The 26,036-nt window shown below is 37.3% G+C and overlaps 1 protein-coding gene across 3 annotated transcripts in view; it reads left to right on the forward strand.

Annotated features, from left to right (window-relative positions):
• The window catches only part of TNFRSF19 (TNF receptor superfamily member 19), a 114,897-nt gene extending 90,785 nt beyond the window's left edge, over positions 1-24,112 (forward strand). For all 3 annotated transcript variants that reach the window (XM_067562876.1, XM_067562877.1, XM_067562875.1), the window contains 5 exons: positions 11,428-11,592; positions 12,693-12,818; positions 14,624-14,726; positions 16,362-16,762; positions 23,185-24,112. In XM_067562876.1, coding sequence (XP_067418977.1) covers positions 11,428-11,592; positions 12,693-12,818; positions 14,624-14,726; positions 16,362-16,755 — 788 coding nt within the window. In that variant the 3' untranslated portion in view covers positions 16,756-16,762; positions 23,185-24,112. The remainder of the gene's footprint in view (positions 1-11,427; positions 11,593-12,692; positions 12,819-14,623; positions 14,727-16,361; positions 16,763-23,184) is intronic.
• The last annotated feature ends 1,924 nt before the right edge of the window (positions 24,113-26,036 follow it).

The following is a 26,036-nucleotide window of genomic DNA, read 5'->3' on the forward strand; positions in this document are numbered from 1 at the left end:
AATCTTTATAGGCTCAGCTTTGTGAGCTTAATAATGAGCCATACTACGCCCATGCAAGCTTTGGATCCATCCTTCCCCTCCATATGCCTGCCAATACAGTTGAACCAGTGCAAAGGAGGAGATAGCTGTGCCAGGAAAAGGCTGGCACATCAAGTTGCCAATCTAGCCCTATGATGCAAGCAGCCCTACTGATTTTGCATGAGGATTACTCACTTGAGTAAAAAATACAGGATCAAGCCCTGCCATCATGTACAGTTCTATTTAATTTATACTGTACCCTTTTCTTTTTGTAGAAAATTATTTTCTAATTAAAACTGTAACAAATGTGTACATTTTTATCAACCAAAATAAATATTTGTGATTTCTGAAGGCCTTTCAATGTATAGTTTTGTAAGAACTTTGAATCTATGAGTCTGAGTCTATTCATGTCCTATTGATCAGAGTTCTAGAAGTAATAATACCTTGTCTACTTTTGTGTGTGCAGTTTATTGATTAAACTGATATTTTTGAACTAGTTATAAATATTTGATTTAGCTGATATTTTCTCAGAACATAGAAAACTTATCCAATAGCAAGTCTAACAACCCAGCATTCTTAAATGCTGAAGAAAAGACTTCAAGAAATAAGCCTATTTTCCCTCTCTCAGACAGTCATATTGTATAGCAAATTACTTGAAATTGAATCTCTCAGTAGTGTGATCATTGAACTAAATGCACATAGATGACAATACAAGCACACATTGTAAAAATATACATGGGCATTACAGACCTCTGAAATAAGAACTTTGAAGTACAGGATCTGAATTTGTTATCCTACCATGAAACAGAGAACTCAAGGAAAAGGTGACAATTCTGAAATTTGAGTGTGGAGTGTGACCCTCTGATTTCTATCTTGACTGCAGCCAAATTTTAGACTGTTAATATTCAACCTATTCTAGGTACATTCAAGATTTTAAATAGTTAAACTAAACACTAGTAAAAATACATTTCCTAATATCAGAGTACAAGAAATAAAGTAAAATGGTAAGCTTTTCAAAGGGAGGAGTTATTGGATACCTTGAAAACATTTTGAAAAAGAATTAACATAAGCTTTGTCTATGGTTCATATTTGTATCTGAACAGAAAACCATCCCAAAATACTCCATCCTTGCTCACAAAAATTTTTCAGAAAAAGAATTTGGCCCAAAGCACAAATCAAATCCGAGTATGAAGTAGAAAAATAACTTTTTCTGCTCTCTATTGCATCCTCCCAAGTCATCATGCAAACGTGGCATAACTTTGATTCAAGGGTTGGCAGCACTGCAAGAAAATGAAGGAAAAATGGCAGTGCCTGAAGAAATAGATGGACATTAAACATCCTCGGATATCAGAAGATACAAAATGAGCCACTAGAAACAAAAAATCCCAAACAAGTCATTCTTCTTCAGTGCTTAGGTGAATGGTTGACCATAATGACCATTCGTCATTTAGTCCATTCCTGTGTGGCCACAAGGGCTTGACAGGCCCAGAGTCCAACATCGGAACAGACTTGATGTATCCATGTAATAGGAAGTCTGCCTCTTGGCTAACTTCACTTCTTGGTTGGGGAATTTTATCATGGATGTTACAAGCTACCCGGACAACTGTGTTCCCTGGAATTTCTTGTCGCATTCTCACTACATGTCTAAAAAGCGTGCGATGCCATCTGCAGACAGTGATGATTGGTTAATTGGAAAAAGGCAAATATAGTGCCATGTTCAAAAAAGGAAAGGAGGAGGATCCAGGGAACTACAAACGAGTCAGCCTCACCTCAGTCCCTGGAAAAATCATGGAGCAGGTCCTCAGGGTATCCATTTTGAGGCACTTGGAAGAGAGGAAGGTGATCAGGAACAGTCAGCATGGATTCACCAAGGGCAAATCATGATTCACCAACCTGATTGCCATCTATGATGAAATGACTGGCTCTGTGGATGTGGGGAAAGCGGTGGACATGGTATACCTTGACTTTAACAAAACTTTTGATATGGTCTCCCACAGTATTCTTATCAGCAAATTAAAGTAGTGTGGGTTGCATGAATGGACTATAGGATGGATAGAAAGCTGGCTAGATCATTGGGCTCAACAGGTAGTGAACAACGACTCGATGTCTAGTTGGCAGCCAGTAACAAGTGAAGTGCCCCATGGGTCAGTGCTGGGGCCGGTTTTGTCAACATATTCATTAATGATCTGGAGAATGGGGTGGATTGCACCCTCAGCAAGTTTGCAGATGACACTAAGCTGGGGGAGTGGTAGATAACCTGGAGGGTAGGGTTTGGATACAGACTGACCTAGACAAATTGGAGGCTTGGGCCAGAAAAAATCTGATGAGGTTCAAGTGCAGTCTTGCACTTAGGATGGAAGAATCCCATGCACAGCTACAGACTGGAGACTGACCGACTAGGCAGCAGTTCTGCAGAAAAGGACCCAAGGGTTACAATGGACAAAAAGCTGGATATGAGTCAATAGTATGCCCTTATTGCCAAGAAGGCTAATAGCATATTGGGTTGCATTAATAAGAGCATTGTCAGCAGATTGAGGAAAGTGATTATTCCCGTCTGTTCGGCACTGGTGAGGCCACATCTGGAGTACAGTTTTGGGCACCCCGCTACAGAAAGGATGTGGAAAAATTGGAGAGAGTCCAGCAGAGGGCAACGAAAATGATTAGGGGGCTGGAGCACATGATTTATCAGAAAAGGCTGAGGGAACTAGGCTTGTTTAGTCTGCAGAAGAGAAGAATGAGGGGGGATTTGATCGCAGCCTTTAACTACCTGAAAGGGGGGTTCCAGGGAGGATGGAGCTAGGCTGTTCTCAGTGGTAGTAGATGACAGAACTAAAACCAATGGCCTCAAGTTGCAGTGGGGAAGGTCTAGGTTGGATATTAGGAAAAGATTTTCACTAAGAGGGTGGTGAAGCACTGGAATGGATTACTTGTGGGGGGTGGAATCTTCATGCTTAGAGGTTTTTAAGATATGGTTTGACAAAGCCCTGGCTGGGATGATTTAGTTTGGGTTGGTCCTGCTATGAGCAGGGAGGTGGACTAGATGACTTCCTGAGGTCCCTTCCAACCCCCGTCTTCTGTGATTCTAATGGCCCCAATAGTCTGTAGACCCAAACAACCGTAAACATCTGCATTACAAGTCATTCCACTTTATGCCCAATATGTGACATTGATATTTTTGTATGAAAAACCTCCAACTTTGCCCAGTGTGAGCGGAATAGCATCCATGTTTTGCAACTGTACAACAGTAGAGAGAATATACAGCTCAAATAGATCCTGAACTTAGTGTCGTGCCAAGATGATGTTGATTCCATATTAATTGTAAACAACCCATGGCATACACTGTGATGCCAATCTAATGGAGACCCTCCATGTGAGAATTGGAGGAACTGGTGAGTATAGAACCCAAACAGCAATGATGGAGACCTCTTCAATAGTTTCATTTTTCAAAGAGATTGGAGTCACGGGTGGATATGTTCCTAGATTTTGCAGCTTTGTCTTTGAAAACAAGTCATTGCTATTGTCATTCGGGCTGGCTTGAGTGGGGGGGCATTTAGTATATTGGGCGACATCAGTATGGCAGAATCATAATAATCCATGTGGGATATGCCATGTCAGGTACTGTTAGGAAGGTTATAATTGCTGAGTAAGATAATAATGCTTATGTTCATGTGTGATATTTGAAATGGAAGTTATAGATGTATTGGAGATATCTGTATTTCAAATTGTTCTGCCTGGGCAACACCCCAGATAGGAAGGCTGCAGAACAATGGCCTGCATAATGGCCCGTTAAGGCATTCCCAGGTGCAAGGGGCCCTGAGGGAGAAGCCAGCATCACCACTGAGTCACCAGAACCTGCTTACGTGACTCTGGACTCCATTGCAGGCAACCTACCCAATGAAACATCAGGATTGTCCCATGTGACTATGGACCTCAGGCACACTGGAGGAGTCACCAGGATTAGCCCATGTGACTATGGACTCCATTTTGGGTCCTGTGACTGCCCACAGGCCGCATGGCCAGAGGAGGGGCTTTATAAGATCAAGCCAGAGAAACCATTTTGTCTTTGCTCCTGTCCAGTCTGCAGACATACACCTATCTCTGGAACAATTCATCTTGCAACTGAACCGAAGGACTTAGACCCATCCAGGTACTGGATGTGAACCAGAGAGAACTACACAAGCCTGCAAATCCACATTTCTTCCAGAAACCTGATGTATATGGACTTTTAATCATTTGTATATCTGTGATTTACTTTAACCCTTTAACATTTCTCTCATGGTTTATTTCTTTCTTCTTACAATAAACCTTTAGTTTAGTTACTAAAGGATTGGCTGCCAGCGTGATATTTTAGGTAAGATCCAAACTTGTATTGATCTGGTGTGGTGGCTGACCCTTTGGGGTCAGAGGGAACCTTTTTAGTAAAGAGCAGAGAGTTCTAGTAACAGGTCTCTTTACTGGACCTAGTGCTGATGTGGGAGCCTGGAGCTGAAATGCAGTAAAGGGGGCTGTGGGCATTTGTGGACTGGCTTCTTGATATCCAGTGTGGGATAATCAGAAGCAGTTCGTGGCTGGTTGGGAAGCCGGGCTTCAGTGTCACCCACCAGCATGGGGAGAATGTGCTCCCCTTTTGCAGCCTGCCCTGACATTGGCATTACCAGTTGGCTACCCTGGGCACATGTCATATCACAGCTATCAACATTATACACACATTAACAGTTATATAGTCTCTTTGCCACTGGATTTTTCTGGATGTTCAGGATTTACATGTGGAGAGACATATTTTTGTGTCTTTATTTCAGTTTAGGTAGGTTAAGTGTATAAAGCCTTTTTAAAAAATCTTTTAATATTAACGTAGCACCCAACAAGATGCTGTTTCTGATCTGTACACTGACTCTGAACAACTGGAGTTATTTAAAATATGTATTGTGGTAGAAGTGGGCTTGAAAAGAAGAAATTGAAGTTCTAAAGCTTTCTATTTATAAACAAGTATTGCGAGATTTCTCAACAAAAGATGAATACTTGTATAGTTGTATTTCCACACTCCACCCTCAAGGGTTATTAGTACATTTCTTTGAAAACTATGTGGAGCACCAACTTGGAAACAAAATGCTTCAAAGTCAGCAGTTGGAGCATATTTGAAAAATGTGGTCTGACATGATGAACTTTTGGATCTAGTCCATGCACGCAAATGGCTGTCCTTTTGCAGATGTAAGGAGACAGTCTTTCCAGTGTTTACCACAGTCTCTGGTGACCATGTTTAATAATGTTTCTTACCTCTTACTCAAAGATCAAGAGAAAGCAATCAATCTTTTATTTGTGGGGAGGTTCAGAAATATGATCAGGATGTTTTCTTTTTTCCAAAGATGTTAACCTTTTGTAGTACTTGTAATGTCTTATCAATTTTGTGTTTTTTCTGTTTGGCGGTCAGTAGTGCAGGAAAGCCTGTTTTGTTTGTACTCCTTCAAATAAGCATACTCAAGTTTTAAACTGCTTGGAAATTGAATTCTTTTCAAACTGAAGTTATTAGCACTCAGTTGAACCAAACATAGAATGAACAGATAAAGGGCAAACTTTCATTTACAGATATGCCAATGTTTCTATCTTGCCCAGCAACACCTTTACTATTCCAGTATGTGGACTAAGACCTTTGAATTCATTTTCATCTGTGGTCTACTTAGGGTTTGAACTGAAACATTAGGATGTAGCACATCACCCACTATGGCACTTAGATCTAAATGAAGCCATAATTAAGAGTGTTTTAATCTATAAAACTCATACTAGTTAACATTAATTTGGCTGAGTAAAGGAATTCACTGCATAGAATTCTGGAACTTAGTGCCCATCATGCTGACAGTTATAACTATATCTGTTGAAGGCACATAAAATGGTCAAGTCCTGAATTCTAGTTTAAAATGGTTAATCTACTACAGAAAACTTTGTTTTAGTCATTCTGATTCCAGTAGTTACTTTAACTAGTTTAAAGTAAATGATAAAAGAAGTGTTTCTACTTTTTGTCCAGTGTCTAGTTGCTTGGTATAAATTGGCTGAAAAATTCAATTATTTTGTTTATTGGCAGACTTTTTAGTGATACAGCTGGAATTCACATGTTGAGTGTTACCACAGATATTGCTGTTTAACCATTTTGGATTAACAAAAAGGTTGTTTTTAAGACCACCATCTCTACCTAAATTGCATTACTTGTTAAGCAAGGAAAGAATTTTTATTTAGTCTTACTTCAAGAAATCAGTACAGGAGAGACTCTTAATATTGTGGGAAACTCTTGTTTACCTCTGTATATACTGGAACAGAGAGTTTGAAAACAAAATGCAGTATGATTTTTTCTGAAATAAAATGCCATTTTTAACGTTTATTTTTAATAATATACAATATTATGCATTCTTTCCAGAATCTCACTATAGGATTACTCCCCTTCTCCCCCAGGTTATTTGTTTTTTTAACTGCATATTGGCCCCTATTCAGTAAAGCACTTCAGTATGTGCATAACTTTAAGCATTTGATTAAATCCATCCCTACCCCGGAACATATTTAACCATGTGCTTCACTGAATCTGGGCCATTAAATTTGCAGATCTGAAATAAGAGTGTAAGTACATAAGAATGGCCATGCTGAGTCAGACCAATGGTCCATCTAGGCCAGTATCCTGTCTTCCAACAATGGCCAATGCCAGATGCTTCAAAGGAAATGAATAGAACAGGGCAATCATCAAGTGATCCATCCCCTGTTGTTCAGTCCCAGCATCTGGAAGTCAGAGGTTTAGGGACACCCAGAACATGGGGTCACATCCCTGACCATCTTGGGTAATACCCATTGATGGACTAGTCTTCCATGACTTTATCTAATTCTTTTTTTGAATCCGGGTATAGTTTAGGTCTTCACAAAATCCCCTGGTAATGAGTTCCACAGATTAATTGTATGTTGCGTGAAGAAGTACTTCCTTTTGTTTTAAACCTGCTGCCTATTAATTTTATTGGGTGACCTCTGGTTCTTGTGTTATGTGAAGGGGTAAATAACACTTCCTTATTTACTTTCTCCACACCATTCATGATTTTATAAACCTCTATCATATCCCCCCTTAGTTGTCTCTTTTCCAAGATGAATCGTCCGTCTTTTTAATCTCTTCTCAGATGAAAGCTGGTCCATACTCTTAATCATTTTTGTTGCCCTTCTCTGTACCTTTTCCATTTCTAATATATCTTTTTTGAGATGGGGCGACCAGAACTGCAGACAATATTCAAGTTGTAAGCGTACCATGGCTTTATATAGTGGCATTCTAATATTTTCTGTCTTATTATTTATCCCTTTCCTAATGGTTCCTAACATTCTGTTAACTTTTTTGACTGCCACTGCACAGTGAGCAGATGTTTTCAGAGAACAAGCCACTTTCACTCCAAGATCTCTTTCCTGAGTGATAATAACTAATTTAGATCCCATCATTTCACACGTATAGTTGGAATTATGTTTTTCAATGTGCATTACTTTGCCTTTGTCAACATTGAATGTCACCAGTCATTTTGTTGCCCAGTCACCCAGTTTTGTGAGATTCCTTTGTAACTCTTTGCAGTCTGCTTTAGATATAACTATCTTGTGTAGTTTTGTATCCTCTGCAAACTTTGCCACCTCATTTTTTAACTCCTTTTTCCAGATCATTTATGAATATGTTGAACAGTACTGTTCCCAATAAAGGTCCCTAGGGGGGACACCGTTATTTATCTTTCTCCATTCTGAAAACTGACCATATATTCCTACCCTTCATTTCCTACATTTTAACCAGTTACTCATCCATGAGAGGACCTTCCCTCTTATCCTATGACTGCTTATTTTGCTTAAGAATCTTTAGTGAGGGATCTTGTCAAAAGCTTTCTGAAAGTCCAAGTGTGTATGTGTTTATGAACGTATGGTTCTACTATGACCAATAGGTCAATTTTACTGTAAATATGACATAAATCCCTTTTTAAAATGTTATTCACTGTGGAAGAAGATAACTATCATTGCAATAGTAGCTACATCACAATGAACTGTAGGCTGGAACTGTTTGAAAAGCACTGTGTAGATAAAGATTGCCTTATAAGTGATAGACATTATTAGGGACAAAAAATTAATTATTCACGTAAACATTTCTGTAAATGATTTTTGTATAGCTAATAGCTGTTTGTTTGGTTTTTTGCTACCACAAGAATATTTTAAAAGAGATCCTTTCCTTATTTCTATAACTGGGAAGAATTGGATGCTAGTTTCATTTAATACTAATGGAAGTATGGAAAGCTGTTGATTTATAAGTTCACTATAAATGTTTATATTTATTCTTCAACTGTACATTCCTAGAGGAAAATGTAAGTTACAGTTATGGTTGTAAATAGATCCAATTTACATAAACACATCATAGGGGATGCGCAGACGCGTAAATAAAACAGCCTCAGCCCAAATCTCCTCATTCCTTCATTAATCTTAAAAACTAACCAAGATTTTTATTTCACACTATGCATAAAGGCTTAAATTCTCAAAAGTGGCCAGTGATTTTAGGTGCCCACCTTGACCAACCTTAAAAAGAGGCCTGATTATCAGTGGGCAGGTGATCACAACTCCAAAAATTGAGACACCATTAATTTGTGAAAATACTTGACCCAGAATGTCATTATCAAAGAATAAACCAGACAACTGATCCAAAAAAACAGTTAGCAGATGCTGTTGCAAGTTTGACTACAGATAACTTTTTCAGAAGTCAGCTGATAACTTCGCTGAATTCTTTGCTGGAGCTCTTCAGACCAGGTAAGAATTACTGCCATCAGTTAAAACTGAAGACACAAAGCTAATAAAATGTGCTGCAGAAATTACAGAGATTGAGTGAAGGGTCTCCTCTATATAGCATTTAAAGCTTCTGGCAGCAGAAATTTCCAAGGGATCCAGAAAAGATTATAGTGTTTTATAGTAAAATTAAAGACCTGGAAAACAGATCATGATGCTAAAGCTAAGAATAATAGGTATTGCATAGGAAGCTGATGGGAGAGACATGACTAGATTTGTAACCCTCCTCTAAATTAATAAAGGGAAATGCCTTTATCCCATCATCTGAAATCTAAAGACTAGGCAGACCACATTCCATAATAATGAAAATGCCGCAATTCCAGTACAAGAAAAAAGTTTCAACCTTTAATATAAGTAAGCATGGGAAAATCATGGAATAGCATTCCTTGAACATCTTCATAAACATGAGTTTTGAGATATGACACTAAGAAAAACAACTTACTTTTTGGCAAGACACAATGGTATAAGAAAGATCCTCACTTTTTGGCTTCTGGTTTTGCATAAGGATCCAATAGTGTGGACCCCTGCTTCTCTGCAGAGTCCCACAGACTTCATCAAGACTTTGCATGGGTACACAAAGAGACTTGCTTCTGCTTCAGGAGCCCTGACCTGACCCTTTGCTTCCTCCCTGACCCAGCACCCACTACAAGCCTCCCAGAGCCACCAGAAAATGATCACTCCTTAAGGAATATTTAAAATTTGGGATTAACCCTTTGGTTAGAGTTCAATGTTTTCTTAGTCAAAAAGCATGTTCTCTGTAGCCTTGTTGTTGGTCAGAATGAACGTAACCTTTAATAGTAATAGATTTGTTTTGTGAACAATAAAATTGTTAACATGACTAGTCTAAGGGAATTTTTTTTTTAAATACTTGGTGCCCAGATACCCTGTTGATGTGTACTTTACTCAGGTCATGTCTACACTATGGGCTCCAGAGCAGCACAGCTATGTTGCCATAGATATGCAGTTTAGGTGCTTCCTACAGTGACAGAAGGGGTAGATAATCCACTTCTCAAGCAGCGGTTGTTTGGTCAATCAAAAGCATTCTTCCATCGAACTAGCTGTATTTTCATCTGAGGCTTAGGTTGGCATAGCTATGGTGCTCAGGGATGTGAAAAACTCACACCCCTAAGTACAATCGCTATGCTGACATAGCTTTTAAGTGTAGACCAGGCCTTAGTCTAGAAAAATGTATTTTAAAAGTAATATGTTTTAATTATTTGAACTAACTAAAGGATCCTGTTCTCTCTTCTTCTTATGTTGTAGACTTAGAATAACAACCTATTACGTGTAAGATTTGATTAGTGATTTTACCATATTCTGGCAGGCCTTGACCTCCCAACTGAAAATTATGACTGTATGGATCATTTCTCAGGAAATTACAGCCTTTCAGTTTTAACCAAGGATATTTTCGGGACTAGGCACATTCTACATGTTTTTATAAGTTAATAAAATGTGGTTTGTTGGGCTTTTTTAAAACTAGCAGTCAGATAAAAGCTCAAATATCTGGTTTTTTCCTTGTGAAAGTTTATGGAATTAATATAGACTCTAGTGTGCATTGAAACTGATAAGCTGATCTGAATTGAGCTACAGTGAGAAAACTCATTTTTAAGCAGTATAAGAAAGCATTTAATGAAAATGAAAACAATAATTGGCACATCCTCAATATGTAATGTACCTCCCATAGCTGCAATTGGACCTCTTTGACCCTAGTCAACTCCCAGTCTCTTTGCCATGTAAAAATAGTCATTTTCCCCAAAATTAAAAAGATGGCTGCAGTTGTTAGTATGATGGCTGTAAGAATTGTAATCTATGTGTAACAAACCATCACTATGTGTACATAAAGTCCCACCACAGTTGAAAATCCTGAGTTTGATCCTTTTGACAGCTATGGAGTCTGTGTGCATATGCAACCTAGTTTATGACAAAATGGTGCCTCCAATGGCCTGAACTCCTGTTGACCTTTTCTCCTTTTTCACTGCTTGGGGGTAAAGCTTTCTAGTGCTTCCTCCATCCCCCTTCAGAGCACCACACAGCCCCTCTCTCAGTCCTTCAGTCACCCTCACTCCCTCTCACAGCCCTTCCCCTTCCAGCCACCCTAACCCCCACAGTCTTCCCCCTCTAATTCACAACAAACTTGTTTAACAGTGGAGCGTGCAAAATAAGGCCTACTGTGTGACTGTGACTCCTACTGTGTGACTGTGACTCCTAACTATACAGTTAGCTACTTTCACAAAGCTAGAAGAATTTTCCTGTCGCTCATGTAGCAAAGGCCTGTGATTTGGTGCTAAAGATCCTGGTTCAAGTCCTCACTGACAACTGTTTGCAGCCACAGTTCATTATATGCCCATTTAAAAGTTTGTGCTATTTTATAAATGTCTGCAACTGGCAGCATCATTGAGGATAAATAACACAATTGAGGATAAGCTATATTAATATTTAGTTATACAACATTGCTGTTGATACATTAGCAAATGGAGAGTCCTTTTTTTCTGTGCTAAGAGCCTGTTCTAGTTATATTTCTTGAATTTTAACTTATCTAAACTGTCCACACAGCATGCCTTATCTATGTGCTTTATTGTATTTTAGGTACTACCAAAGTGAATCTTGTGAAGATCCCATCAACTGCATCCAGTCCTCGGGATACTGCTCTAGCAGCTGTTATATGCAGTGCACTGGCCACAGTGCTCTTAGCTCTTCTCATCCTTTGTGTTATTTACTGTAAGAGACAGTTTATGGAGAAGAAGCCAACCTGTAAGTTTCCAACTATTATTTTTTGTTTTGTTTTAGGAGTAACAAAATTCTGCAGTACAACAGATCACTTTACAGGGTCAGGGGCGTTAGGAATGCAATGTGAATATAAGCCTGTTTAAAATAGTACAAAATATACAATGAGAAAATTGTCATTTTACAATTACAGTACTAATATTTTTATATTAATGAAGATAAAAATCCCAAGTTTGTCACTAAGGGTTATCCATATTTATAGACATATTCAAGATGAATGAAATGCCCTAAACCTCTAGGTTTTTTTTATTAATAATTTTGTCAACATTTCATCCATATTTTCAGATTGCTTAAAATTAACATTAAGATAAGAGCAAATTAAAGCATGATATTTTCCCTCTCATCTTAAAAAATAACCTTAATTAAGATAGCTTAATGACCTTAAATGATCCTTAGATGCATTAAGAAGAAAATATCAGGTAGGAGTAGGGAAATATTACCTCTGTATATGGTATTGGTGAGGCCACCCATTGAAAAATTGGAGAAGGTTCATAGAAGAGCTGCAAGTATTATTTGAGGGCTGATCTTACAATGAGTTTTAAGGAGTTCAATATATTGAACTTAATGTAGTGAAATTTAAATGGTGACTTGATCATGGTCCATAAGTACCTACATGGGGTTAAAGATTATTGATAGTAGAGGGCTCTTTAATCTAGCAAATAAAGATAAACAAAATAAATATCCAGTGGCTGAAGCTAAAAAAAATTCAAACTCAAATTATTGCATACATTTTTACTAGTGAGGTTAACTAACCATTGGAAAATCTTACTGAAGAACATGGTGGATTCTTAATCACTTGAAATCTGTAAATCAAGATCAGAGATCTTTCTAGAATAAATTCTAGTTGAACCAAATTTCTTGGGCACAGCGCAAGAATACTATGGCCTGTGTTATGCAAGACATCAGACCACATGATCATAATGGCCCCTTCTGGTCCTAAAATCTATTAAACGGCAAATGTGAACGTTTTGTGAACTATAAAGTTCAAATACTCCATAAATATAAAAAACTGTGAACAAAAACAAATAGAGTATACTGATATATTTTCTCTTCAATTTTACTCAAAGGGTCTGTGAGATCACAGGATATTCATTACAATGGTTCTGAACTGTCACGTTTTGATAGACCCCGGCTTAATGAATATGCTCACAGAACATGTTGTCAGTGTCAACGAGATGCATCACAGACATGTGGTAAGTTAGGTCTCCATAAGGCCTTATGGGAACGAGAAATCTAAAGATCAGGAACACATGGAATGCTGTGCATTCATCTAGCAGTTGAGTCGCTTTGGTTGGTTTCCTAGCTAAAACATGGTCATTTGACACTATCAGTCTTCTTAAGGTTAGTGTTAAAAGAAAGTGGCCTTCTCATTATAGGCTAGAATTTTCTAATAGCTATTTAGGAAGGCTTTGTTTTGTTTTTGGGGGTCAATTGATCCTTCATGTAAATAATCTGCCAGTTAAGACATGTGAGAGACAAGGTAGGTGAGGTAGTATCTTTTATTGGACCAACTTCTGCTAGTGAAAGAAACACGTTTTCGAGCTTACACAGAACTCTTCTTCAGGTCTGTTCAGACATGTTTGTTTCCTGCTGCTCCTAAAAAGTACTGTTAGCTCAAGCTTTGAGATTTAAATTGATGAGTGTTATCTGTCAGCCTGGACTTTAGCATTTTCACAGTGAACCTAATCCCAAGGTTACATTAAGGGTACACTGCAGTTAAACGCCCACTGCTGGCCCATGCTAGCTGACTAGGGCTTACAGGGCTCAGGCTGCAACCCAAGCTCTGGGACTCTCACCCGAGCTCAAATGACTACACTGCAATTAAGCATCCCCTTAGCTTGATACCCACGAGCCTGAGTCAGCTGTCATGGGCCAGCTGCAGGTTCTTAATTATAGTGTAAACAGACCCTAGGAGGCTTGAATATTCAAAGTTTTTCAAATGAGATAAGCTAATATCAGCACAAACAGTTAAAATCACCACATGGTACTGATCAGTTATATCAACTAACACAATACTAAGAGATCTGTTTTTCTATGTGCATTTGTAATTAACATTATAATTATATCAGCAAAAACTATAGTTCCGGTTGCATAATAATTTCCTTTCTTATTCCCTGTTTCTAGTGGCTCAAAGTTTTCTAAAACCTTCACCTTTTAGACTGAAATATTACAGAGATTGGTCTCTGCCCAAGGATGAATGTGTTTTTTTTTAAAAAGCGCAGCATTTCCAGAATTGCTTCATATGGGTGTAATTAATTGTTAGCCTGTACCAACAGTAAATTGCTACCCACAACATGCCAGCTCAGTTCTCTGTCTCTTTACTGCATGAATAACCTTAACTGTGCCCCATTGCACACATGCAGTACAATAGTCTTTCATGATCACATGCTGTTTTCCAAAGGATGGGTGCAAAAGACTAGCTGAGAGTCATGGGCAGTCCTATAGTTGTTCTCCAGAGACTCACTTTTTTCTTAAAGGAAAGCCAAGTCTCAGAGTTATTTTATTGTTAATGTTATTGTTGTGGAGAAAACCCTCAAAATAAAACCTAAAACAATAGCTATGAGGAAAGGACTGCCCATTCATTTCTAGGTGTGCTAACTCAGATGCCAGTGATGGTGATTTAAATGTCAACATTCTAAGTTATTTTACTGCTCAGTAAAACGTGTAAGAAAGGAGAGGAAGTATCATATTATGAAGATCTAAAGTAATGATAGGTGGTAGCCCTTAATAACACAGCTTGAGACTGAAGGAGCGCGCAAATGCTTTCATTTTCCGAAGGGGAGGCTCAGCTTTTAAAAGTTTGGGTAACACTGGTTTTAAAGGAATAATAAAAAAGACCCATTTTTACCATGAATCTCACACCTTACTGAATTAATTTATGTAAAATTGGAAAAATAAGCATAAATTTACAAGAATACAGACTTTAAATTTACGACCCTGTTGTGAATTAATTTAGGACATGTTTTTACCTCTATTAAAATAAAGTTTTATTCTGTAGGCCCAGTTCATTTGATTCCATCACTGTGCTGTGATGAGACCTGTAGCATGGAGCACAGCAGTCACAGCTGCATTTTCCACTCTCAGACTACACTTTATGAAAGGTAACTTAGTTTTCTAGAGTTGTATCAAGTATTAACTATTTTGCATGCTAGTCAAATTAATATTTGTACAGGCTACACCAGTTCCAGTGGAGCTGAATGCAAAACTTTGAACTGCTGGCAATCCTTTTTGCCAGATTCATTAAGAATTCATGTTATGGCAAAACAAATGCTGTATTTTCACCCAGAAGAAAAACTATGCAAGATCTAAGCCTTAAGTTTGGACACTTGTAACATAAAACAAGATGACTTCTTCTCTGAAAGAGTGTCCTAATTTCCTCCTCCGATGGATTTTCTTCCCCTCTCCCAATCCTGCTTTAGCCTTTTGGTGACCCTCTATTCCCTGGTGATCTAGCAGGATGTTGTTTAATTTCATTCCGGCCTCTGGTTTGTCTGGAATAGTTACTGCAGTAAACTGGAATTCTTGAAGCTAGTGGTACGGCTTGTAATCTCCATGAACTCAGTTTTTATTTTTTTGGTTCAAAAACTTTAAATTGCTCTCTGAATTGGATGATCTGCTCTAGTATTTTTGAGATTACTATGAGATTTTTTAAATCATTTACGTACAAATGCTCAGTACTGGAAAAACATGATTTTAATGTGTCCCATAGTCCTAACTATTCATTTACTCCTAATCAACTTTTCATATGGCTGACTATGAATACAGTAGTGGTATAGTTATTTATACATCACAAATTCTATGTAATGTGGGAAAATAGAAATCTTTTGATGTCGTCTGATATTTCCTAACTGTAGATTTTAACACTAAATATTTTTTACGAGAATTTTTTTCTATATAAGGTTTAAACTGGCCTCTAGCTGTTTTGTTCCTTTGGTCAGTTGTGACTAAAAATTTAGAAGTGGCTTTAAATAGCTGCCCTTGATACACTATGGCTTAGTGGTCTAAGCATCAAATTTAAAATATGTAGGTATTCGCTACTTGTTTTAATACCAGCAGGGTTGACTCAGCACCTTTATCCTTCCAATGCTGACAAATTGAGTTCCATGCAATTTATGTGGGGTCTTTGGTTAAGACTTTAAAAATAAAAGTCCTGTCCACTCTGTGAGGATATGAAAGTTCCCAGGGTGTTTTCCATAAGAGTAGGGGTTTGCCCCTGTTTCTTTTCCCAAAAAGTTTCTTTCTTTCAACTATGGTGCAGTGTCCTGGCTCCTCGCTTTCATCTGTAAGGATTTTTCAGTGGTGTTACGTGTATATACCAGAATCAGGAGAGCACTTTTCCATATTTTGGGGATAAATGGGGCTATTTAAATATTATCAGCATTATTTATGTGCTATATGCTTTGGTCATACACATTCTTAGTGTACACCAGAAATAAACAACATAATATTTTGATAGTTCCACAAATAATTTAAAAGATTATTAGAAATAATACATTTTAATGTATTATTTCCTGTGATTATTATTGGCTTTGGTGATTTATGCCAAGATCCAACCATTGCTGTGATCTCAATAAAGGTATTGATGCACTGTGCACTCTGGCACTTAGGGTACGTATACACTGTGAAAAGAAAACCTGTGGCAGCAAGCCTCAGAGCCCAGGTCAACTGTTTAATCTTCTTACTAGTGACATGGTCTTTGGAAAAAATTTTCCGACTTGTTTCTTTTCTCTTTGCAGGACTTCAAATTCTGTCGGAGAAATGATTCCTGCATTCCTCGGTTCTCTTTCACATTCTGCCTGTGGAGATCTTTCAGATGCTTGGCCTCTTATGCAAAACCCCGCTTGTTGTGAAACCATCTCTTTCTGTGAATCTTATCCAGAACCTACTGGAGGAGATATCAGTTCCTTCAATCCAGAGACTGAAAACACAGCCAATATAGATTCAGATAATGACCTGGATCTAAGTGATGTACTTATTCCAGCTAAGTCTCATGCTGGAAGCTTTGCAGAGGCTACTGAACTTTGCAGACAGAGCACATGTGTGGATGCTTCATTTGTTCAGAACTCATCAGCTTCTGAAAACCTGCCAATGTCAGAGTGTGGTGAAACAGTTAATGATCCCACAGACTGATAATGAGGTAAGATATGAACAGGAAAATGTGTGTTTTGTTAGAATGGTACATTCACAGAAAGACCAAGATAAGAATGTATAAGTCCTCCAGCCACATTGGGACAAATATAAATAGAATTGGTGAAGTAATTTATATTATATAATTGCAAAAATTTTCAAAATTTTAAATGTGTTATGTGAATTTTAAAAGTATGGTATTTTCCCCATACTATATTGTAGCAATAGTGTAAATCAGAATGAAGGGTTTGAGTCTTTGTATACAGCATAAACAAGTTTCACTGACACTTTGCAATGTTTTGAAATGTAAGTGCAAAAACTAGTTTAATAGTTACATAGGTGGAACTCACTTTGTAAAGGAAGTCCTGATTATGAAATAAGAATTGCAGATCTGTTCATCTGTATAAAAGGGTACACAAAGCCTTCTCTCTGAAGCCACTACAGCATAAAGAAGAAACAAAGATATGAGAGATCATCAAACTTCTTTTTATGCCAATCACATTTCCCTGTTTACGAATAAAATGTTTCACCAATTTGTTTTAATCTATATGTTTTAATATTGTGTAATGTACATAGTAAATAAGGTCAAATGAAGGAAGGGGAGAAACTATCATCCCTGCTAGTTCAGTCTGAACACTTCTTGGTTGTATTTCTTGAATGAAAAATAAAAGGGGTTTAGGAATTAACAAGAATATGAATATTCTGAAAATGTACATAACAAATCCTGCCAAAGTCTGTTTAACTATTTTTTAAACCTTTTGTAAATCAGATCCTATATCTCAGAAATTTAGATTTAAGTATCAGTTAAAACATATACTGAAGTGGAACAGAATGTAGAAAATTGATAAGAGAAACAAAGAGGAATCTATGGCCAGCAGAGTTAAGGACAATAAGAAGTTCTTTAAATGTATTAGGAACAAAAAGAATCCAAACAATGGTATTTGGTCTATTATTAGATGGAAATGGTAGTATTATCAATAATAATACAGAAAAGGCAGAACGGTTCAATAAATATTTCTATTCTGTGTTTGCGGAAAAAACATTATGTAGTCTCATCATATGATGATGTTAACATTCTTTCCATTCCACTAGTATCCCTGAAGGATTTCAAATAGAAGCTACTAAATTCAGACATTTTCAAATTAGCAGAGCCAGAGAACTAGCATCCAAGAGTTTTGAAAGAGCTGGCTTAGGAGCTTGCTGGACCATTAATGTTAATTTTTAATAGGTCTTGGAGCACTGGGGAAGTTCCAGAAGACTGGAAAAAAGCTAATGTTATGCCAGTTTTTAAAAAGGGTAAATAGGATGATCAGGGTAATTCTAGCCTGTCAGCCTGACATAGATCCTGGGCAGGATAATGGAACAGCTGATCCGGAACTCAGTTACCCTCCTTTCTTTGTCAATATAATTAATGCAAATCAACATGGGTTTATGGAAAATAGATCCTGTCAAACTGACTTGCTATATTTTTGTATGAGATTACAAATTTGGTTGATAAAGGTAATAGTGTTGACATAATATACTTAGACTTCTGTAAGGTGTTTGACTTGGTACATACCATATTTTGATTAAAAAATTAATATGATATAAAAATAACACGACACACATTAAATGGATTAAAAACTGGCTACCTGGTAGGTCTCAAAATGTAATTGTAAATGGGGAATTATCATCAAGTGGGTGTGTTTCCAGAGGGGTCTTGCAAGGATTGATTCTTGGTCCTCCACTATTAAATATTTTTATCCGTGACCTGGAAAAAACATAAAACCATCAATGATAAATTTGCAGATGACAAAAAAATTGGGGGAATAGTAAATAATGAAGAGGACAAGTCAGTCTGGATCATTTGGTAAACTGGGTGCAAACAAACTATGCATTTTAATATGGTTAAATTTAAATGTGTATACATTTAGGAACAAAGAAAATAGGCCATGCTTACAGGATGGAGGACTCTATCCTGGGAAACAGTGACTCTGAAAAAGATTTGGGGTTCATCTTCGATAATCAGCTGAACATGAGCTCCCACTATGATGCTATGACCGAAAGAGCTAATGGGATCCTGGGATGCACAAATGGTAATCTCGATTATGAATAGAGAGGTCTATATTTGTCACTGGTGTGATGGCTGCTGAAATATTGTCCAGTTCTGATGTCCACCATTCAAGAAGGATGTTGATAAGTTGGTCAGGGTTAGGAAACATGCCTTACAGTGATCAACCTGAAGGAGCTCAAACTATTTAGCTTAACAAAGAGAAGTATAAGGGGTGACCTTGATTACAGTCTACAAGTATTTACACAGGGAACAAATATTTAATAATGGTATCTTCATTGCAGCACAGTGGTTCTCAACCAGAGGCACGTGTATCCCTGGGGATACACAGAGGTCTTCCGGGTCTACATCAACTCATCTTATTTGCCTAGTTTTACAAAAGGCTCTAGAGCCCTGCAGCAGGACTGCAGTCCTGCAGGATCCACTGACATAAGAGTGAGAGCAGGATAAAAATTCAACAATTTTTATGAGTATTGTGGGGACGGAAGCAAGATTTTTAAAAAATACTCTTCCCACACCACAAACAATATGAATGTCCCAGCCAGCAGCCACCCCTTTCCAGCCGCCCAGTTCTGAAGGCAGTACCATCACCAACAGCAGTGCAGAAACAAGGGTGGCAAAGTATAGTATTGCCACCCTTATTTCTGTGCTGCTGCTGGCAGTGGTGCTGCCTTCAGAGCTGGGTGGCTGGAGAGTTTTTAAGTGAGGTAAAACTTGGGGTATGCAAGACAAATAAGACTCATGAAAGAGGTACATTAGTCTGGAAAGGTTGAGAACCACTGTTCTAACAGATAAAGGTATAACACAATCCAATGGCTGGAAGTTGAACCTAGACAAACTCAGACTGGAAATAACGTTTTTAATGGTCAGAGTATTTAACCATTGGAACAATTTACCCAGGGTTGTGGTGGATTCTCCATCACTGACCATTTAAAATCAAGATTGTAAATTTTTCTAAAAGATATGCTGTAGGAATTATTTTGGGGGAGTTCTCTGGCCTGGATTATACAGGCGGTCTCATAGACTTTAAAATTAGAAGGGGCCATCATGATAATCTAATCTGACCTCCTGCACATTGCAGGGCACAGAACCTCACCCACCCACTTCTGTAATAGACCCATAACCTCTGGCTTCATTACTGAAGTCCTCAAATCATGATTTAAAGACTTCAGGTTATAGAGAATCCACCATTTACACTAGTTTAAACCTGCAAGTGACCCGTACCCCATGGCAATCAGTTGTATCCTGAGCATGTGGGCAAGACCAAACAGACAGACACCTGGGAAAGAATTCTCTGTAGTAACTCAGAGCCCTCTCCAGCTAGTGTCTCATCACTGGCCATTGGAGATAGTTGCTGCTACCAGTTGCAAATCACCTGCGTTCCATTGTAGGCAGTCCCATCATAACATCCCCTTCATAAACTTATCAAACTCAGTCTTGAAGCCAGTTAGGTTTTTTGTCCCTAGTGCTCCCCTTGGAAGGCTGTTCCAGAACTTACTTCTCTGGTGGTTAGAAACCTTCATCCAATTTCAAGCCTAAACTTGTTGATGGCCAGTTTATATCCATTTGTTCTTGTGTCTACATTGGTGCTTAACTTAAATAACTCCTCTCCCTCCCAGTATTTATCCCTCTCATGTATTTATCAAGAGCAATCATATCTCCCCTCAGTCTCTTTTTTGGTTAGGCTAAATAAGCCAAGCTCTTTGAGTCTTATCTCATAAGGTAGGTTTTCCATTCCTTGAATCATCTTAGTAGCCCTTCTCTGCACCTGTTCCAGTTTGAACTCATCTTTCTTAAACATGGGAGACCAGAATTGCACATAGTATTCCCGTAAGGTCTCACCAGTGCCTTGTATAATGGTACTAACACTTCCCTGTCTGTACTGGAAATACCTTATCTGATGCAGCCTAGGACTGCCTTAGCCTTTTTCACAGCCGCATCACACTGATGGCTCATAGTCATCCTGTGATCAACCAAAACACCCAGCTCTTTCTTGTCCTCTGTCACTTCCAACTGATAAGTCCCCAGCTTATAGCAAAAATTCTTGTTATCTCTAAGTGCCTGTCCTAACACTTTGCACTATTAAATTTCAGACTAAATGATCACAATACACCCTTCTGGCTTTGGAATCTACGAAGCAACAAGAGATTTCTGTAGCAGTCATATGATATCCATAGATACATTAAATAACATGTTAATTGATGGCTAGCTACTTGAAAAGTATTAACTATTTTTGTATCAATCATATCTTATTCTCTTTACCTTTATATGGGATCCTTGGAGAGGAGAAAGGGTGGGTAAACAGAAGGTGTTAAGTGAGGACATTTACACTAACATCTAGTGTAAAATCCTGCCTCTATTGAAGTTAATGATAGTTTTGCCATTAACTTCAGTGGAGTCAGAATTTCACCTTCAGATTCCTCTGATAGCACTGAAAATTTCAAACTCTTCCTGATCACATATAATTACCTCTAATCTAGTATTGCTAACCTAGTGTACTGTTTTTCTAAAACCTCGCAAAGTGAACAGTCATTGATGTCTGTCATTGACTGCTCTGGTGCCTGGTATATAAGCAGTTTTCATTATCTCTATTTGGTATATGCAAAATAACACTAAAACTAAATGATACTGTTGTTATATAATGTGAAAAAATGGTATTATGTATATAATGTGTGATCATGTTATTAAAGGCTATAGAATAATGCATATGGAGAAAGGGATAGAGTTATGGTGTGATTGCAATCCTTGACATGGCTATTTCCTGGCTTTTGAGGGCTTATCCTTGCAACTTTAATGTTCTTTTAATGTAGTTTTATAACAGAATATAGTCCATAATATTTGGAAATGATTGTGTGTATTAGGTTATTGATTACTAAACTGAATACTTACTTTTAAGAAGGTATGGCTAATTAATACATGTTCGTAAAGTGTTTTGAAGATGAAAGGTGCCATAGAGTCAAAGTATCTATTTACAGTTCATATACTGTATCACAGATTGTAAACTCCTCTGATCAGAGATCAGATATTTGTGTCTGTAAAGCCCAGTACCTACTGGCACTTAACAAATGTTGAGTAATACCTAGGAACAACATTGTTTCCAACATCCAAAAATGTTATATGAACCAAAGGGCAAGGGCCATTAAAACTGATCTACTGGACATCTACCAAATTATAATTTATGGGCATATTTATTGATTGGTGCCAAATCAAGATGTTGTCAAAACTAAATTTATATTTATGATGTGGGACTGTCATGTAAATAGCTCCTTTTTGGAATGAAGTCCTCAAAACCAGTTTGGAAAAGATGCAGCAGACCATGTGATAAGATATGCTGGGACAAATTTTCTCCATTGACTTAAAAAAGTTTTGCCCATGTATACCAGGTGAGAATTTAGCCCACCAATTTTACATAATTTGAATAAGATGTAAATAAGGTGGCTCCAAAGAACAGAACTAGCAATCATAACAGTTATACCAATAACTGTAAAGCCAAAACTACACCACATACTGATTTATGAACTCCTGCCCTATTGTACAGAGTGAAATTTAATACTCCATTTATTCACTTGAATAATATGAGCATATATGGTCTCGTGGAAATCCTTCTTGATTTGGCATTTGGGGGTCTATGTGCTTGCCAATCACATTTGTTCATATGTTCCATTTGTGTTGAGATTTGGATATTGTTGACAATAATCAAGATTAATTTGGTTAGTTGGTTGGCGGTGTTTCTCTTCATCTGTCTATACTTAGCAGAGATTAGACGTGATATTTATTTATCTGACAATCTTTCCATGTGCAGTCTCTACACTGCATCAGTCAATAGGCATTTTTTGGTTAAGACAACCTAATAACATCTGGGAAAACAGTGCAGTCTTCTGGACAGGCCATTGGACTGATGCTGAGACTTGACCTGTAATCCCAGATCTACCACTGACCTTCTGAATGACCTTGGGAAAGTCATTCCAATTCACTCTTTTCCCCTTGCACCCTTTGTCTGCCTAATCTATTTAGACTACATGTTCTTTGGGGCAGGGATTGCCTTTTAGTATGTGTTTGAGTACCATGCAAAATGGGCTTCCAATCTTGGTTGGGTCTCTAGGTGCTATTGCAATGCAAATAAAGATAATTAGAATAAAATCATTTGAAATAAGAGTGATTTTTAAGAATTTGGAATTGTGTGACTGTACAGTTAAATTTACAAATGAATGTATTTAAGATACAAGGTCAGTTTCCTGTCTGCTTTAGTAATGTGTTTTGTTTGTTGTTTTTACAGTAGGTGACAATGAAATCAGCAATACATTTTTAACATTTTGTTAGATATAGAAGAACATGCAGTTTTTATATGAGTTTGTGTAACCACTATTGTCACTTTCTTTTAGGAAGCAAAAAGGAGTTTTTCTGCCAGCACTAGAACTGAATGCTACCCTAATGCCTCTGTTAATGCTTGTGAATTGAACACAGCCTGGTCCTCAGTGTTACATGGTTTCAGAAACAGCAGAAATAAATTGGCAGCATTTTAGAGTAGATCTTTCAAGAAATTGCATCTGAGCCATAGCAGCTGTAAGCCGAAACATCAAGGAGCAACTTGAGAGAAGACTGAGGTGGATTCATGATACTTTGTGTCTTTTTCTAAACAACAGGCTTCTGTGCCTCAAGGGTGCTTGAAAAGCCTAAGACGATTATATAAATATAACAAAAAAAATTACATTAGCGTGTTTAGACTGATCTGTTAAATATGGCTACAAATGACAAAAGATGTGGGGCAGAAGTTTACCAGTTATTCTGTTTGTAAAATTAATCACATATTAGGAATTTGCCCTGGCTAGATGTAATGTTAATTCACAATTTCTTCTGTAGAATGAGTTAAAAAATAAACACTTCTATTTATGTGATGATTATCTATTGATAAACTGAAGCTTTTATTAAGTATTACACTTTGGCCATTAAGCTACTCTTGGGAAGTAAGGAATTTGCATGTTACAATAATATGTGTTAATGAAGTTCTCTTAAAAACAACACCCATTTTTTTTAAACCAGGAGATTCGCCTTAATTTAGATTTAGATTTATAAAAATCAGCCTTATATAGATAAGGCTTTTTGTATTTGTTGTTTGGTACATTCAGTATGTGGAAGAGTCAGCATACTGGACTTGATATATCACATACTTTTAATTTTTGTAATAAATTGTCATGTCAAATTACCATACCATGAAAGTATTCATGTAAGTGAGAGCTAAACTATTACTGCAGTAATGGACAATTTTCAGGGGTCATATCATGGTGACTATATCATGGTTCGACTACTTCATTTTCTTTTCTTTCATCCAAGCCATTATTCTCTCCTCATTTTTACTGCTTTAAAATTCTCTTCTTCCACAATGCCCACAAAAAAGCAAGTTCACAATAATTATTTAAAAGTACACCTTAATTGAACCATCAAGTTATGCACATGACTAAATTGAATAAACATATAATTTTACTGCTCTAACTTCAGTCATTTCTCTCCCCATTGTCTCTCTAGTATTTCTTAGCCCCAACTTGTCACATTGCATCTTATATTAGGATTTGAAATACTTACTACCAGGAGTAGTCCTAATGAACTGCACTAAGCACTACATTCAGCAGCATTGAGCCCTGAGATTGTGAACTCTTCTTATAAGTGTACTATAAACCACACAATGTGGGCTTGGCACAATAAAAGCAATTGGCAAAATGCTGTAGATTTGCAATAAATTTTCCTCTTTGCTGCAAGTGGATTTATCAGTATCTCCAGTGTCCTACAAATGTTCAGTTTCCTTAAAGGAAAAACTCTCTTGCTGATGACACACCAACAAAAGTTTGAGCCTGCAAGAGAGTAATTAGATGTAGTGTTGAATGCCAATGCCACAAGATGCTTCGGCAAAAGACAATGGGATTACTTATGTGAGTAAGAGCTGCACACCATGAGTAAGAATTCCAAAAGATGGTCTATGGTCACTGAAGAAATCATCTGTCTGAATATTTATACAGTAAATGCTACTATATGATTACTGACTTACTGTGCTACATACACAGTTGTGCATGCAGTACAATTGTTAATCTACATACTTGCTAAAGATTTATACCGACCAGATAACTGTTTCAAAATTCCTTTTTTTTTTCGTAATTAGAGAAGATCAAAATATTACTTTCCACTATTTACTTCATGAACAAACATTTGTATTTGTATATACTGTGTAAAGAGAAAAATCCAATGTGCATTTCATTATATTGCAAAATATTTTTAGAACGTGTAGAGATTAAAAATTTTAGCCATCAGGAATGCCTTTCAAAATGGTTCTGAAACTTTGCCAGAATCTTTCACCAATAAGTATGTTTCCCATTGGAATTTACACTTTGATCATTTTTGTTCAGCAGCTATATATAAAGTTCCTGTAAAGGAGAGACATGTAGATTAAGAGCAAATTGGAAAAAACAAAACCACCACCACACACCACAACACTGCCGTATAAATCCCTTTAAATATATATGTATATTGTGTATATATTTTTAATGGTTTTTCTTAATTTAACCAAATTGGTCTTGTTTATATTGTCAATGCTAGCAATTTTGTATATGCTAATAGAAAACAAATACCAACACATTTAGACTGTGCATAACATTTAGTTTTTTTCAGGCCTGTTTCAAATATTGGAGTTTTCTTTTAAAAAAAAAAAAAAAAAAAAAAAAACTAAAAAAATCCCCTGTAAATTACAGTCTTGTATAAATTGATTTGTAATACTTTTTCTATTTGTGAATAAACTGTTACATTAATTGTTCTTGGTTTGTGGATTTCAACCAGATAACCACAGAGAGTTGGGTCCTGGAGATTAGCCATCGGGGTACTCCATAGAATTTCTTTCCTTCCCACTTCCCGCCTCCCCGAACCCACTCAAGGGCCCACTCTCACCTCATGCATCAAAAAGAGGTTGAATCCCTTTTACACCGATGGGTGACTGAAACAATCCCACTACAGTACCAAGGGAAAGGTATTTCCATATTTCCTAATCCCCCAGAGTGACCTAAACAAACTGGAGGATTGGGCCAAAAGAAATCTAATGAGGTTCAACAAAGAAAAGTGCAGAGTCCTCCACTTAGGAAGGCAGAATCCCATGCACAGCTATAGATTGGGGACCGACGAGCTAGGCAGCAGCTCTGCAGAAAAGGACCTGGGGTAACAGTGGATAAGAAGCTGGATATGAGTCAGCAGTGTG

This window comes from Emydura macquarii, unplaced genomic scaffold (genome assembly GCF_026122565.2).
Source record: "Emydura macquarii macquarii isolate MOO-44397 ecotype Brisbane River unplaced genomic scaffold, CSIRO-AGI_Emac_v2 contig_2473, whole genome shotgun sequence".
Taxonomy (NCBI): domain Eukaryota; kingdom Metazoa; phylum Chordata; order Testudines; family Chelidae; genus Emydura; species Emydura macquarii.